Source organism: Drosophila rhopaloa, unplaced genomic scaffold, assembly GCF_018152115.1.
Source record: "Drosophila rhopaloa isolate 14029-0021.01 unplaced genomic scaffold, ASM1815211v1 contig_163, whole genome shotgun sequence".
NCBI lineage: Eukaryota > Metazoa > Arthropoda > Insecta > Diptera > Drosophilidae > Drosophila > Drosophila rhopaloa.
In genome coordinates, this window is record NW_025335043.1 from 2,973,136 (window position 1) to 2,985,431 (window position 12,296).

At 40.0% G+C, this 12,296-nt stretch overlaps 4 protein-coding genes across 7 annotated transcripts; 3 read left to right on the forward strand and 1 right to left on the reverse strand.

Annotated features, from left to right (window-relative positions):
• The first annotated feature begins 331 nt into the window (after window positions 1-331).
• Window positions 332-2,243, forward strand: LOC108039220 (peptidoglycan-recognition protein LF-like). The gene is made up of 4 exons (XM_017116150.1): window positions 332-520; window positions 590-741; window positions 1,191-1,575; window positions 1,638-2,243. The coding sequence occupies exons 1-4, from the start codon at window positions 382-384 to the stop codon at window positions 2,081-2,083; spliced, it is 1,122 nt and encodes a 373-aa protein (XP_016971639.1). The 5' UTR covers window positions 332-381; the 3' UTR covers window positions 2,084-2,243.
• Window positions 2,209-11,017, reverse strand: LOC108039218 (UTP--glucose-1-phosphate uridylyltransferase). 4 transcript variants are annotated; one of them, XM_017116148.2, is made up of 9 exons: window positions 10,788-11,017; window positions 4,984-5,170; window positions 4,831-4,922; window positions 4,600-4,605; window positions 3,947-4,293; window positions 3,665-3,890; window positions 3,153-3,291; window positions 2,670-3,079; window positions 2,209-2,605 (listed from the first exon to the last, which is right to left on the reverse strand). In XM_017116148.2, the coding sequence occupies exons 1-9, from the start codon at window positions 10,812-10,814 to the stop codon at window positions 2,498-2,500; spliced, it is 1,542 nt and encodes a 513-aa protein (XP_016971637.1). In that variant the 5' UTR covers window positions 10,815-11,017; the 3' UTR covers window positions 2,209-2,497. The 4 variants fall into 4 exon arrangements, with proteins under 4 accessions (XP_016971637.1, XP_016971635.1, XP_016971638.1 ...); XM_017116146.2 differs by lacking the exon at window positions 10,788-11,017 and adding an exon at window positions 9,443-9,729; XM_017116149.1 differs by lacking the exon at window positions 4,600-4,605 and having other exon boundaries at window positions 10,788-11,014.
• Window positions 5,177-6,787, forward strand: LOC108039221. The gene is made up of 2 exons (XM_017116151.1): window positions 5,177-5,874; window positions 5,950-6,787. The coding sequence occupies exons 1-2, from the start codon at window positions 5,422-5,424 to the stop codon at window positions 6,436-6,438; spliced, it is 942 nt and encodes a 313-aa protein (XP_016971640.1). The 5' UTR covers window positions 5,177-5,421; the 3' UTR covers window positions 6,439-6,787.
• A 134-nt stretch (window positions 11,018-11,151) lies between the features above and the next one.
• On the forward strand, window positions 11,152-12,062 carry LOC108039222 (small VCP/p97-interacting protein). Its single transcript, XM_017116153.2, has 3 exons — window positions 11,152-11,356; window positions 11,433-11,603; window positions 11,664-12,062. The coding sequence occupies exons 1-3, from the start codon at window positions 11,294-11,296 to the stop codon at window positions 11,676-11,678; spliced, it is 249 nt and encodes an 82-aa protein (XP_016971642.1). The 5' UTR covers window positions 11,152-11,293; the 3' UTR covers window positions 11,679-12,062.
• Window positions 12,063-12,296: the final 234 nt, after the last annotated feature.

A 12,296-nucleotide genomic window follows, 5' to 3' on the forward strand; every position in this document is an offset into this window, starting at 1 on the left:
AGATTAAAAAACAAGTATACGCCCCTTGACAAAAGGGGGTTCCCATTTCTTGCACTGCTCACCACCATCTAAGATCTCTTTCTAATCTCAAGTAGGCGGCGTTTCGAGATCACTCACCCTGTTGGTAAAAAACGCACCCTATATAAAGCTTTGAAAGCTCGCAAATATAAACTTATTTATAAGTATGAATATGTCTTATTGAAGAGCTTGTGAACTGCGCTGCCACTGCGCAGTTTTGAGTGTCGGGGGTTTTTTTCTGACGCCAACAGAAATAAACAGCAATCAAGCCAACTTTTTAATGGGTCCGGCTCAGATCAGTTGTCATCGGACTTTCGTCTGGAGAGGTTTGATGTTAGTAGGGTCCAAACAACACATTTCAAGATGCAGAAAACCGTGGTAAATGATCTCCCAGAAGAGACGAAAATAAACGTGAAAAGATTTCCGCGAGAGCTCCTCTATCTCTCAGCGATTCTCCTGATGTTGGTTGCTCTGGTGGCCGGCTATTCCCTGTGGGTAATGAGTAAGTTATCTCAAACGATCGACAATTGATTGAATTTTAATTACCAATTCAATTGTTAACCTGGTTTAGCCCACTCCACGGGTTCTCCGAACAAAGGCCTGCACATACTCGATCGCAGCGAATGGCAGGGGGAACCCCCGAGCGGAAAGTATCCGCACCTTAAGCTGCCCGTATCCAATGTGATTATCCACCACACGGCAACCGAAGGATGCGAGCACGAGGTGAGTGTTCTAAGACTAAGTCTTTCAAACCAATAGCAGACATACATTTTAGAAAATGTTTTATCTTTTACAATTTTAGCGGTTTGAAAGTGGTTTCTAACTTTAGCCCATTTAGATCATCACTTATTTAAAACCATATTAATACTTTCTAATTGATATTTTCTTATTTTTAAATGTTCTTATCGAATTCTGCGGTCAGCCCACTGTATAAAAAAACCGAAATTATAATCCAAAACCGTATTGAAAAAAAATCCCCCGTCTTGTTAATTTCGTATGTTTGTCATAGACCGACATACTTTTAAGAAAAACCCCCTTTCTACCACTCTATCTTGAACTAATTTTAAGTGTTAAGAGTTTTGGCAAATATTTGTCAACTTAAAAGAAAAAAGATGATAAATGGCTTACACATGTTTAACTTATGAATATTTCTTTGCTCCATATTTTCCCAGGATGTTTGCATATACCGAATGCAGGTCATTCAGGCATACCACATGAAATCTTTGGGCTGGGTCGACATTGGCTATAACTTCCTAGTGGGCGGCGATGGTCAGATCTACGTGGGACGCGGCTGGCACATCCAGGGTCAGCACGTCAAGGGATACGGTGCCATATCGATAAGCATTGCCTTCATCGGAACCTTTGTGAATATGGAGCCACCGGCTCGACAAATTGAAGCGGCCAAGCGACTTATGGATGAGGGAGTCCGACTCCATAGATTACAACCGGACTATCACATCTACGCCCATCGCCAAGTTAGTCCCACCGAGAGTCCTGGCCAGAAACTATTTGAGCTGATGGAGCACTGGCCACGGTTTACGCCCAATGTAACCTCATGTAAGTAAAATGCATAAAAGAAAAGTGATTATAAATATGGTTAATTCTTAAATTCTTTTTAGTGCGCCTCCTTAGCAATTCCACTTTGAAGTTCGTAACCCGCCCATATTGGCTAGCCCAACCAGCCACAGTACCACTTACCCCACTCCAACTGCCCGTACAGAGCGTGAGATTCGTGGCCACCAATACTGAATCTTGTTCCACACAAGCCGAGTGCATCTTTCGAGTGCGTCTATTGCAAAGCCTCCATATCGAGAGCATTGGTTACAAGGACATTAATTTTAATTTCGTTGCGGCTGGAGACGGCCATATCTACGAGGCCAGGGGATGGGATAACAGCTGCGAATCCTCTTCAGATGGTGATCGACAGGATTCCAAAGAACTTGTCGTGGCCTTTGTGGGCCCTTCAGGTAGCAATAAAAAGCTAGCCCTAGAGCTGATACAACAGGGCATTAAACTGGGTCACATAAGTAAGGATTATAATCTAATAGACGACTCAGAAAAATAATAGAAACCCGGGGAGAAGCTTTACCAGTGATATCCCTGTGCCATCTTTAAAAGTGATACTAATTTAAGAACTATTTAAAGTCGTCGAAAATATCTCATATCGTATAGTTAAAAATATCATTCGCATTTATAGAAATAAACATGCCTTTATTGAGTTTCAACAGCTGCTATCTTTTATATCTCATTTGAACGACTACAACTAACATTTTTGAAAACATATTGCGATTAGTTTTTGATTTAAAAACCCTGACTGGCTTTTACTTAACGATATATACAGATGACACTTTGTGCTTACAACAATTGGCTAAATGAAATTGGTAATTGGAAATTTGGAACGCGAACATGGCTACTACATAAAACTTAGAAAATTAGGCTACAGTTAGTGAGACGATCATCCAATTGCAAAGGATTAGGTTTAGTGGTCCAGGATGCGCATGTTGCCGGAGACGATCTTGTTCTCCAAAATGGCGCCGGCAGGGATATCAATACGGTCGCCATGGTTGGCAATGATGATCACAGTGCCCTGCGGTGTCAAATTAATGCAACGAATTAGATTAAAGTGGGAAAAATCCAAATTTAAAACTTACGCGCAGGGAAACACCACGTCCAAACGTCACGTCACCGCTCACGGTCAAGTGATCCAGCTCAATGATGTCCGGGATGTTCGCGAAACGACCCAGGAATTCCTTCACCTTGGAGAAGTGGTTCTCGCCCAGCTTGACGAGCGGCGTGGTGGGGAACATGCGCTGCGGCGACATTACGAGACTGCCGTTCTTAAGGGTGTACAGATTCGACATGACCAACAGCAGATCAGAGGATTTCTTCACGGGCAAGAAACGGGAGCGGGGCACATTGATGCCGATGGCGCCATCGAAGCACTTCATAGCCGCACCCACAGCTGTCTCCAGCTGAATGACACGAGTTCCATTCTCCAGCGTCTTGTTGTTAACGATGATCTCCATGTTCAAAGTGCGCTCACGCAAAACGCGATCAATTGCTAAGGGAAGCAAAAAAGAAAGCAGAATTTAAGGCGGGTTTTTAATTAATTACTTTAACAGTAGGTAATTTACCTGCCAGGTTCGCCCAAATGTTGTTAGTGTTGAAGAACTTGAAGGTCTTAACGGACTTGAAGTCATCCACATGCTCTGGGGGCACCTGGGCGATTTCCAGCAAGCGCAGCTTGTTCTCCATTTGGATGAGGGTACCACCCTGCATGGAAGATAAAAATCAATTATAATAGGTACAATATAATAATATAACATAAAATTTATAGCATGATTTCTTATATGTTCATATTTCAGAGAATATTCTTATATTCTTCTTCACTGTTTTATTAGACTACATTTTAAAATTTAAGAAGCAAAAAAAAACCGTTTTGATCTGAAGTGAATAAACCCTATTATATTTTTAGCAATTATAAATATTCCTTGAATTTCCAAAATAGCTTTAATTAATAGAAAAATCAAATATATGTAGAAAATAACTACATTCTTAAAGCATTACATTTAGTTAAAACAAAAAAAAAATTATTTTTTTGTCAGCTCTTTCTTTATATTCTTCATTATATTTAACATTATCTCACCTTAACGTCAGCACGGGTCTTGTCGGTGACCTCCATGACAAACTCCACGGGAGTTGTGGCTCGCTCCTCGCCAACCAGTTTGTTGAGGATGTTTAGATCGACGGTGGCGCCAAGGTTATCGATGTTGGACAAGAAGCAGTACTCGCGGCCCTCCTCGATGAACTTCTTTAGCAGACCAGAGTTACGGAAGGTGTCGTAGAAATCACCGTGACCAGGTGGATACCAACTAAAAAAGGGTTTCTATTAAAAACTACAACATTTTAAGAATTTAGAGATACTAACGACTCCATATCCTTCTCGATTTCAAAGTCCTTGGCCACCGGCAGGTAGTGCTCGCGACTGATGCGCGGGAAGCAGCTCTGGTTGAAGGTGTGAATCTGCACGCGGAAGCCCTTGTACTTGCGCACGATCTTCTCGGTATCCTCGTCGGTATTGAAGGAGTTCATAAGAACCAGCGGCACATTCGCATCGTAGGTCTTGTTCAGGTGCTCAATTTGCTGCACGGTCAGATCCAGGAAAGTCAGGTCCGATCGCACGGGTATCACACTCTTGGGACCATGGCAACCCATCGAGGTTCCCAGACCTCCGTTCAGCTTGATGACCACCAATTTGTCCAGCATGTTGCGGATCTAAATGCAAATCGAGAGCATTATTACATGTCCTATAACGTTAAACGGGGTGGTGTGTTAGAGAGCTGAGGAATTGGTTAAGCAGCAGTGATAGCCGAATTTCATAAGGGTTTATACTACAGCGTAGTGCTTACAAACTAAAGCAGAACTAAATACAAAACAAGGTCCAAAATCTAAACAAAGCGTCCAAAGCCCAATTAGGTTAGATTCGAGCCATGTTCTCGAGAGACACAGAGCAGGAGCGAGAGATACATTGAGAGTGAGAGCCGTGAAGCATAGAAGTTTAGGTAAGGGAAAACGCTTTACCTCATTCTAGGTGCGATACACACGATTATGCATAGTATTTATAGGCAGATATAGCCATATTCAGTATTCAAATCAAAGAACATGAAAATATGCAAAGTTGGTAAAACAAATTAAGAGAGTTGTAATATCATCAGGATGAGTTCGATTCAGTTTTCGTTTCGGTATCGAGATGTGATTCTTTGGCGGGATAACTTGGAGTGTTTGGGGTCTGAAGACAGGCCCTCTGCATACCTGCTCATTTTTGGGGGCCTTTAGATTCGAGTAGTTCATCACGGCGTTTTCGGGCAGCTTCTGGATCTTGTTCCAGTCCAATGCAGGCCCCTCTGAAAGGAAGAAAAGTATTTATTATGTCGTGTTAGCTGGTTACCCTTTGATAGGACATACCTTCCTGGATAAAGCGCCCGAAGAGATCGGCAAAACGTCCCATTTCCGCCTTGAGAGCGGGCTGGCGTGCCTTCTCCGTGGTCTCCAGCAGACGGTCCACATCGTGCTCCAGAAGGCGCAGGGCATCCCGCTTGGTCACCTCGTGGAACTCCTTCGAGTCGGACGGTGCTCGCTGGTGGCCGCGCACCTGTAAAAATCAAATAAAAGCAGTAAGTTACACTTGGAGAAACTTTAGAGCCGCATCGATTAGCGTGGCTAGCAAAGCGCATCGCCAGATGCACTCAAGTGACAAAATTAGTGGAGGAAACGCTGACAAAATTGTTGCTATTGCTGGAGCTGTCGTAAGTCCAATTACAAGCTTGGTCTGCCACTCAGACGAGGGCGTTGCCAAAGACGAAAAGACTCTGGAGTGGCGACAGTTTTTCCCCAAGCCTTGTGATGACTAGTCGCTGGCTGCTATTGAGTTTGCTTCTCTATTTGGGTGGCCAAGAGGCCTCCTCGGGAGTGATAGATAACTTTGGTGATGGCCTGAAAATGGCCGGACAAATGTTTGGCATTAATACCGCCGCGGATGTGGCCAATCTGGTGGCCAAAGCCTTTGCCGGCAATCCTATGACAAACGTACCCAACCTAATGGGTTATGTGCAGAAAACCTTTAAAGCCCCGCAGCAAAACAACGATGAAGAGGAACAGAAGGAGGATCAATCGGAGGAGCAATCGGAACCGGAAAATGCCCAGGAAGAGCCACCGGTGGAGAACAGTACGCGAAGACCTCCTCCAATATCCTTCGACTCCGGGCAACTGTTTACAAACATGCTGAGAATGGTGGGATTTGACACTCGCAAAATTGGAGCTCTAGCTTTGAATGCCTTGATTATGATTGCCCAGGCGGTGAGTCTTCTCAAACTGATACCTTTTTTTTAGAAATAGAATGAATGGTATTTAAACAAATGGTGTTTTTCTTAGATTGGCAGCTCATTAATGCAGGTCACCCGAGGAGGCGGAGGACCATCGCTAGAAGCTTCGGAATCTTTGTTCGAGCCAAGCGATCACCGACCGCGATCTCTGTCCATGGGATCGCCTATCGATTGGTTCCTGCAACGATCTGATCGATACAGTAAACGACTAATCAAGGATATCATGGATCGGGATCTGCCCGAATACATTGTGGACATGATTGAGGCCAAAGAGAAACCAGAGGAGGGCAAACAGGCTGGCTGTTTGAAACTTCTCATGTGCAAGGGCAAGCCCATAATTTGGGGAATGCAGGAATCGCTGAAGAAACGCCTGGCTGGCGAGCCGGAAGAACATGAAGAAGACGATAGCTACTTTAATAAGCGAATTTTCTTTAAGTATTTGCCCAGCCTTGAGGATTTCAGGGTGCACAGTGATGGCTGTGAATCTAAATATCATGAGGAATGCCCTAGGAATGCAACGACTGGCAGCTTCTTTTAAGATAAATACAACATTTTACTACATTTTTACTGGGAGTAGGTCATAAAAATCGGATAGTTTTGAATTTAAAAACTTCTTAAACGAGTTTTGGTTACGTTTTGAATTATTTGATTATTGTTTTAATACCAAAGAAATAATCTACAAAATTATGGCTCTTAATAGTTTTTAAAGATTATTATATATACAATTAACTTGTTTAACATTGATGTTAAAAATGATTATTTTTATTTCTTCAAGCTTATATATAGAAGTAATGCTACACACATTTCAATATATTCAAAAAGGAATTCTACACTTGTCAAAATCTTAATAAAACTCACAAATCCTTTTCACGGATAAATTAACAATACAAAGATATGTATTTTATAGGTTTGTAGCATTAGTTTATTATACCCGTTACTCGTAGAGTAAAAGGGTATATTGTATTCGTGCAAAAGTATGTAACAGCTAGAAGGAAGCGTTTCCGACCCTATAAAGTATATATATTCTTGATCAGGGTCACTAGCAGAGTCGATATAGCCATGTCCGTCTGTCCGTCTGTCTGTCTGTCCGTCTGTCCGTCCGTATGAACGCTGAGATCTCGGAAACTATAAAAGCTAGAAGATTGGCATTTTGCATGCAGATTCTAGGAGTTCCTACGCAGCGCAAGTTTGTTTCAAAAAGGTGCCACGCCACCTTTAACGCCCACAATCGCTTATATACGATTTTAAAAATTTAAATATTTCGGAAAAGTAAAAGTGCAGTTTTATTGTGTTTATCAATAACTATCGAAATGTAGAAGAAATTTTTCAAATCGGACCATTCGTTAAAAAGTTATGCGTGATCAAATTTTCTATCTCCATCTCCCTCGCACTCCCTTTACCTGAGAAACGGGTATCTGATAGTCGGGGCACCCGACTATAGCGTTCTCTCTTGTTTTTAAATTATAACGTATTCAAATTAGTCTAAACCATTTTGCACTAATCACAATCAGTAGACCGAACAAACCCTGACTATTTAACCGTTTAATGACGAATTTGACATTCCGATTAAGTCAAGGATGATTATGGAGATAAGCATTAACCATTTGGGAATGATCTTCCAACCTAATGTCCCATGAAACGACCTCTAAAAATGCAACTGCCTTGGCAAGTTGTGTAATAATTTGCAAAATTGCAATGTTGTTAACTACCGCCTCCATTATCACCCTTGGCTGATAACTAATCTCGGCATTATAAAAACTCACCGTGGCTTTACTATTTCAAGTTCTAATCACTTAATCTGGGCGTTCCTCCAGTCATGAACCAATAATTTCTACGTCACATCAATACCTCAAAATCGTGTCCCGATAATCAAATTTAGATTTGACCATCAGCAAAATACTGGGCATGAATAAATATAGGTTGATAAACTATGCCAACTTTCCTATCAAATTCTGATCTTGGACATTTCGTAACTATGCCTCTGCTTATCGATTATTAGCTTGGTAATAATGATTTGCAATCGTAAAAATGCTATAATGGTTGCGTAAATATTTACCATTTATGTATGGATTTGACATTGCCATTCAGACAAGGTTGCCATGAGCTTTTGCAGATGGCAAACCTAATATGTTAGGGGTAAACAAGGCTTAAACCCAAATAAAAACAATGAGATGGAACAAAGACACAAAGACAGGTGACGAAAAGCGCCATCTACCTTTCGGATTGGCTTCAAGCATTGTCAATCAAGACAGACAATTGCAATTGACTTATGCAAAATAATTGCTGTAATCGCTTTTATTTTGCTGTTTACTTTTCGAAATCATTACGCAAAAGGCGGTATAATGAGCAGAGGGTAGAGTGAAAAACACGTGCCACGCCCACGGCGCCTACAGCGATGCCAGACGATTGCATGTGGGTTATTTATAAAGCAACCGCACTTACCGCCGATGAGCCATTCGAGCCTCAGCGATAAGCCAAAGTCAGAGGGCAGGTGTTTGAACTTCGGCAAGGTCAACATGCTTAAGATAATTTGCTAACGTTTCATTGATGCTTCTTTTGGCGCCGTTTTTTTTGGTAAAAGGCTTATGCAATTCATTATAGATTCATAACTGAGAAATTTCAGAGATCACAGAAGCTGAGATATTTTTTTATATACTGTACTCGTAATGGATAGGGGTATATTGTATTCCTGCTTAAGTATGTAATAGGAAAAGGAAGGAAATGTAAGAGATAGGAGAAGTAACCTAAAGTCAACATACATTCATGCTCTTACTATTTCCATCCTCATGCATTTTAATTTTATTTATGTAGATCGGACAAAATTTACAGCCAGTTATCCCCAAAAAGTATGCAATCCATTGATTATTAAAATTCAAATATTGATCATGCTAGATTACGTTGAAAAAAGTTTTAATTGTTTTGCACTCTAGAGCTCCAGTTAAATCTGGTAATTAAAGTAAATTAAGTAATTTTTGTCTGTGTTTTTTTTTTATTGTCAGATAAGATACGAACTCAGTTCCAAGTAAAGAAGTAAAGAATGATTGGGAGAACACCTCAATTAATGAAATTTGATTCCTAAAGGAAAAAAAAATTCTTTTCATGATAACTGATTAACTTCCGAAATAAATAAGAGATAGTGATTAGCGGACATTAGAATTCTTAAACACCTCTCAAAAGAGATAGAGCAAATCCAAAATTGTTTTGGTTTATATGTACATACGTACGAAGGTCACCAAATCTGATAACATTTCGAATTAAACTTATTACAAGATAAAAATGTATTTTCAGAGGTGTGTTGCGTTATTTTTTGGGTTTTTCTATTGACGACTAATACATATTTTTTATGTCTTTCAGTTTGGTAAACAAAAGACTGCACTACACTTCCTGATTCAGTGGAATTTGTTGGAAGCAATAGTTTTCCAAGCCAAATTTGATATTTTAAGGCCGCAAACATAATGACTTTGTTTGCAGTTTTAAGAAAGATGAACTTGGCCTAAATATCGTATTACAAAGGTTTTCGCGGTAGAATTTAGAGAACTTACACCGGCGCGCTCCAGAAGTACATCGATGGGTCTTATACCGGAGGGCATTGTGAACTATGGAGAACTACTAAAACAATATTTCTCAACGAGAATCGGAATCTTAACTTTTCTAGTGTTTTGTTTGGCACTCGCGGCAAGAACGAGAGAGAAGAACGCAAAGCGGAGAGGCGCAAAACGAAAAACGAAGCTCGCTGGTCGAGTGTGCAATTGAAAATAAAGCTGGGTTCCAAACGAAATTTGAATTTCAATACAAAATTTTTCCAACACGCGGCGACGACGACGTTGACGCCAGCAGCGGCAGAACAGCAATGAAAACGCGGCGACAAGTCAAGTGAAGCCAGCAACAAGTGATAGCAAAATAAAAAAAAAAAAAAAAACTAGAGAGGAAGCTTCCATATTTTGGCAAGCAGAATGGTATATACTCTTGCGGATAAATATATTCTTAGTTAAATAGTTTATATCTACATATATTAATATTTATTGAAAAAGTTCAAGTCATGGTGATTCGCACAGAGAGTCTGTAAATTGAGCAATCTAAGCTATTAAAGCTGTATTATATTAATCTTATAAAACCATAATAGCTCGATTAATTATTAGTAGTATTTTTAAAATAAAACCGAATTTATTTAGATTTGCCTGTTAATTTTCATAAGAAAGTGTTAAAAACTTCCGACTAATATAATCTTATCCCCAGCAAGGGTATTTATAATACAATAACTATTACGGCCAGCGTGTGTGTGTAAGTGTTGAGCACAACAAAAATTAAACATAAGAAACAAGTGAAAACAACAAGCCGGTAGTTGACCGTAGGGGGAGGGGATGGGTAGATAGTGGAGAGAGAGAGAGAGCAGGAAGAAAGAGAGCCCTTGGCCCTTATCAGTAAAATAAAAACAAAAACATTTCGTTCACTGATTCTGCTAATACTATGTACATGTTTAGGGGCATGTTCCAGTGATAAGAGCCCATCAGATATATTCCATGATTATTCCAACTGACAACAAATACTAAGCTTATTTTTGGCTTCCCAAAATGAAACACACACACACTTATGAACACATCGCAATGAAGGCGACACATGCCCGTACTTGGAGGTCAAATGAAGGTTAGCGCTAAGCAAATGCAATACATCAAGCAGCGAGAAAAGGCAAAAACCAGTCAAGAGGGCAATTATAACTAAGGAAATTGGCCCATAAATAGAGCCCAACTGGAACCGGCAAAATGTGTTGCATACAATACACTGGAAAGTGCAAGATGCACGCACACAAAAGCAGCCAGAGAGGCTTGGAATGAGAGACCGGAAGTTTTCTTTTTACACCAACTTTAAACTGTACACTAAAAAACTCACCTTGGCTTCGTGTGGAACATCCAACATATTTAAAGGTTTTTAATTAATTTGTAACTTTTAACTTGAGTAACTCAGCAATTAAGCGTCACTAATTCTGAGACACACACACACAGATAGAAACCACTCTGAACCCGCAGTTAAATGTGATCAAATGACTTTTCCTAAGTTGGTTTCGCGCTGTCCCAAGTCAATGATACCAACAACAAGAACGGACGATACGATATTAATTTATTGAACCAATTTTGAAAGATCTCAGCGTTCTTATCTGCTTCCTCTTCTTCGCCACTCAAAACAGCTGTTGTGTTGCGCCTAACAGCTCATGAATTTAACATAACAGCACACTGTTGACCAATCAGCTGCGACAGAAAAACAAAGGGTGAAAGAAAGACCGAAAAGCAACGCAAAACTCCTTAAGAAGCCCTACTTATCCTGGAAAACCAAGAAAAAAACCCAAAACAGAGGTTTTATTTGTACGGAAAAATTGTTCTTAATAATATATAAACACAATGGGAGCCTGTTTTTCCTGCTGCGGCGAAAGTGCCGAAGAAACCAACTTAATGCCATCGCCTGTAAGTTTGGGTATCTTTTAAAAAACCTCTGAAACAACAAAAAAAACTTCGCATGAACCCATATAACTTTTTTCAGGAGGAACGCCGCCAGCAACAGTTGGATGCGGCTGAAAAACGTCGCCAAGAAAATGAAAGTCGGGGCATTAAAAATCCGGAGAGCGTAAGGCGCCAGCAGCAAAAAGCGGAGGAACTTCAGCGTCGGGAAGAGGAGGCCGCCCGCCAAGGACAAGGACAATCCAACCTAAGGGTGATTCATAAAAAAATCCTATTTTAATAGTTTCCATACTCACTAATCCTATGTTTTCAGTGGCAAACGAGCTAAAAGGAGGCGATCCCCATCCTAGTATTGCTTATGAAGCATATCTACCTATTTCTCCCTTGTTAACTGTCCAGGCCTCTTTGTACTGCTCCGTATTTGTACTGTCTATATACACCCAGTATTCCGATCTTTATATCCACCATCGTCGAGAACTTTTAGCTGGCGACCAAAATGTAAAACCAAAAACAAAATGAAAACCAAATTTGTTATCAGTGATTAGTAAATTCTAAAGAAAACTTCTTACACGAAATAGTTTGACTGAATCCCGAGAATTATTTATATTCCTAAATGGTTAAAGTTCTTTTTGTCATTCCTGTTTTAAAAACATTACTATTATGTCGTACGTAGCACATAAATCTGAAAATAAACTTGTTTTACATATCAAAATTATACGATTTTCTGAATATATTAATTTTAAAATTGGAAGAATTCCATCAAAACCATCATTTCATTAAAACTATCCGATATATTAAAGTTGCAAAAAATTCACTGCTTTGGAAAATTTTGAAAATTTACTATCGAGGTGAATCTTGTCTATATTTATATGTTTCTCGTCATTTTTGCTTTAAATGTCGAAAGTTACGAAAGGAAATTAAATCCTATCTTATTTAATTTGTCGAA

What these genes read in the sequence shown, in the direction of transcription:
- LOC108039222 (XM_017116153.2), top strand. Translation starts at nt 11,294, where the DNA reads ATGGGAGCCTGTTTTTCCTGCTGCGGCGAAAGTGCCGAAGAAACCAAC. An exon ending in CCAACTTAATGCCATCGCCT is followed by an intron (nt 11,357 to 11,432) that starts GTAAGTTTGGGT and finishes AACTTTTTTCAG; the next exon opens with GAGGAACGCCGCCAGCAACA.
- LOC108039221 (XM_017116151.1), top strand. Translation starts at nt 5,422, where the DNA reads ATGACTAGTCGCTGGCTGCTATTGAGTTTGCTTCTCTATTTGGGTGGC. An exon ending in TGATTATGATTGCCCAGGCG is followed by an intron (nt 5,875 to 5,949) that starts GTGAGTCTTCTC and finishes TGTTTTTCTTAG; the next exon opens with ATTGGCAGCTCATTAATGCA.
- LOC108039220 (XM_017116150.1), top strand. Translation starts at nt 382, where the DNA reads ATGCAGAAAACCGTGGTAAATGATCTCCCAGAAGAGACGAAAATAAAC. An exon ending in CTATTCCCTGTGGGTAATGA is followed by an intron (nt 521 to 589) that starts GTAAGTTATCTC and finishes AACCTGGTTTAG; the next exon opens with CCCACTCCACGGGTTCTCCG. An exon ending in CCGAAGGATGCGAGCACGAG is followed by an intron (nt 742 to 1,190) that starts GTGAGTGTTCTA and finishes ATATTTTCCCAG; the next exon opens with GATGTTTGCATATACCGAAT.
- LOC108039218 (XM_017116146.2), bottom strand. Translation starts at nt 9,490, where the DNA reads ATGCCCTCCGGTATAAGACCCATCGATGTACTTCTGGAGCGCGCCGGT. An exon ending in ATCGAGAAGGATATGGAGTC is followed by an intron (nt 3,891 to 3,946) that starts GTTAGTATCTCT and finishes ACCCTTTTTTAG; the next exon opens with TTGGTATCCACCTGGTCACG. An exon ending in GACGTGGTGTTTCCCTGCGC is followed by an intron (nt 2,606 to 2,669) that starts GTAAGTTTTAAA and finishes TTGACACCGCAG; the next exon opens with GGCACTGTGATCATCATTGC.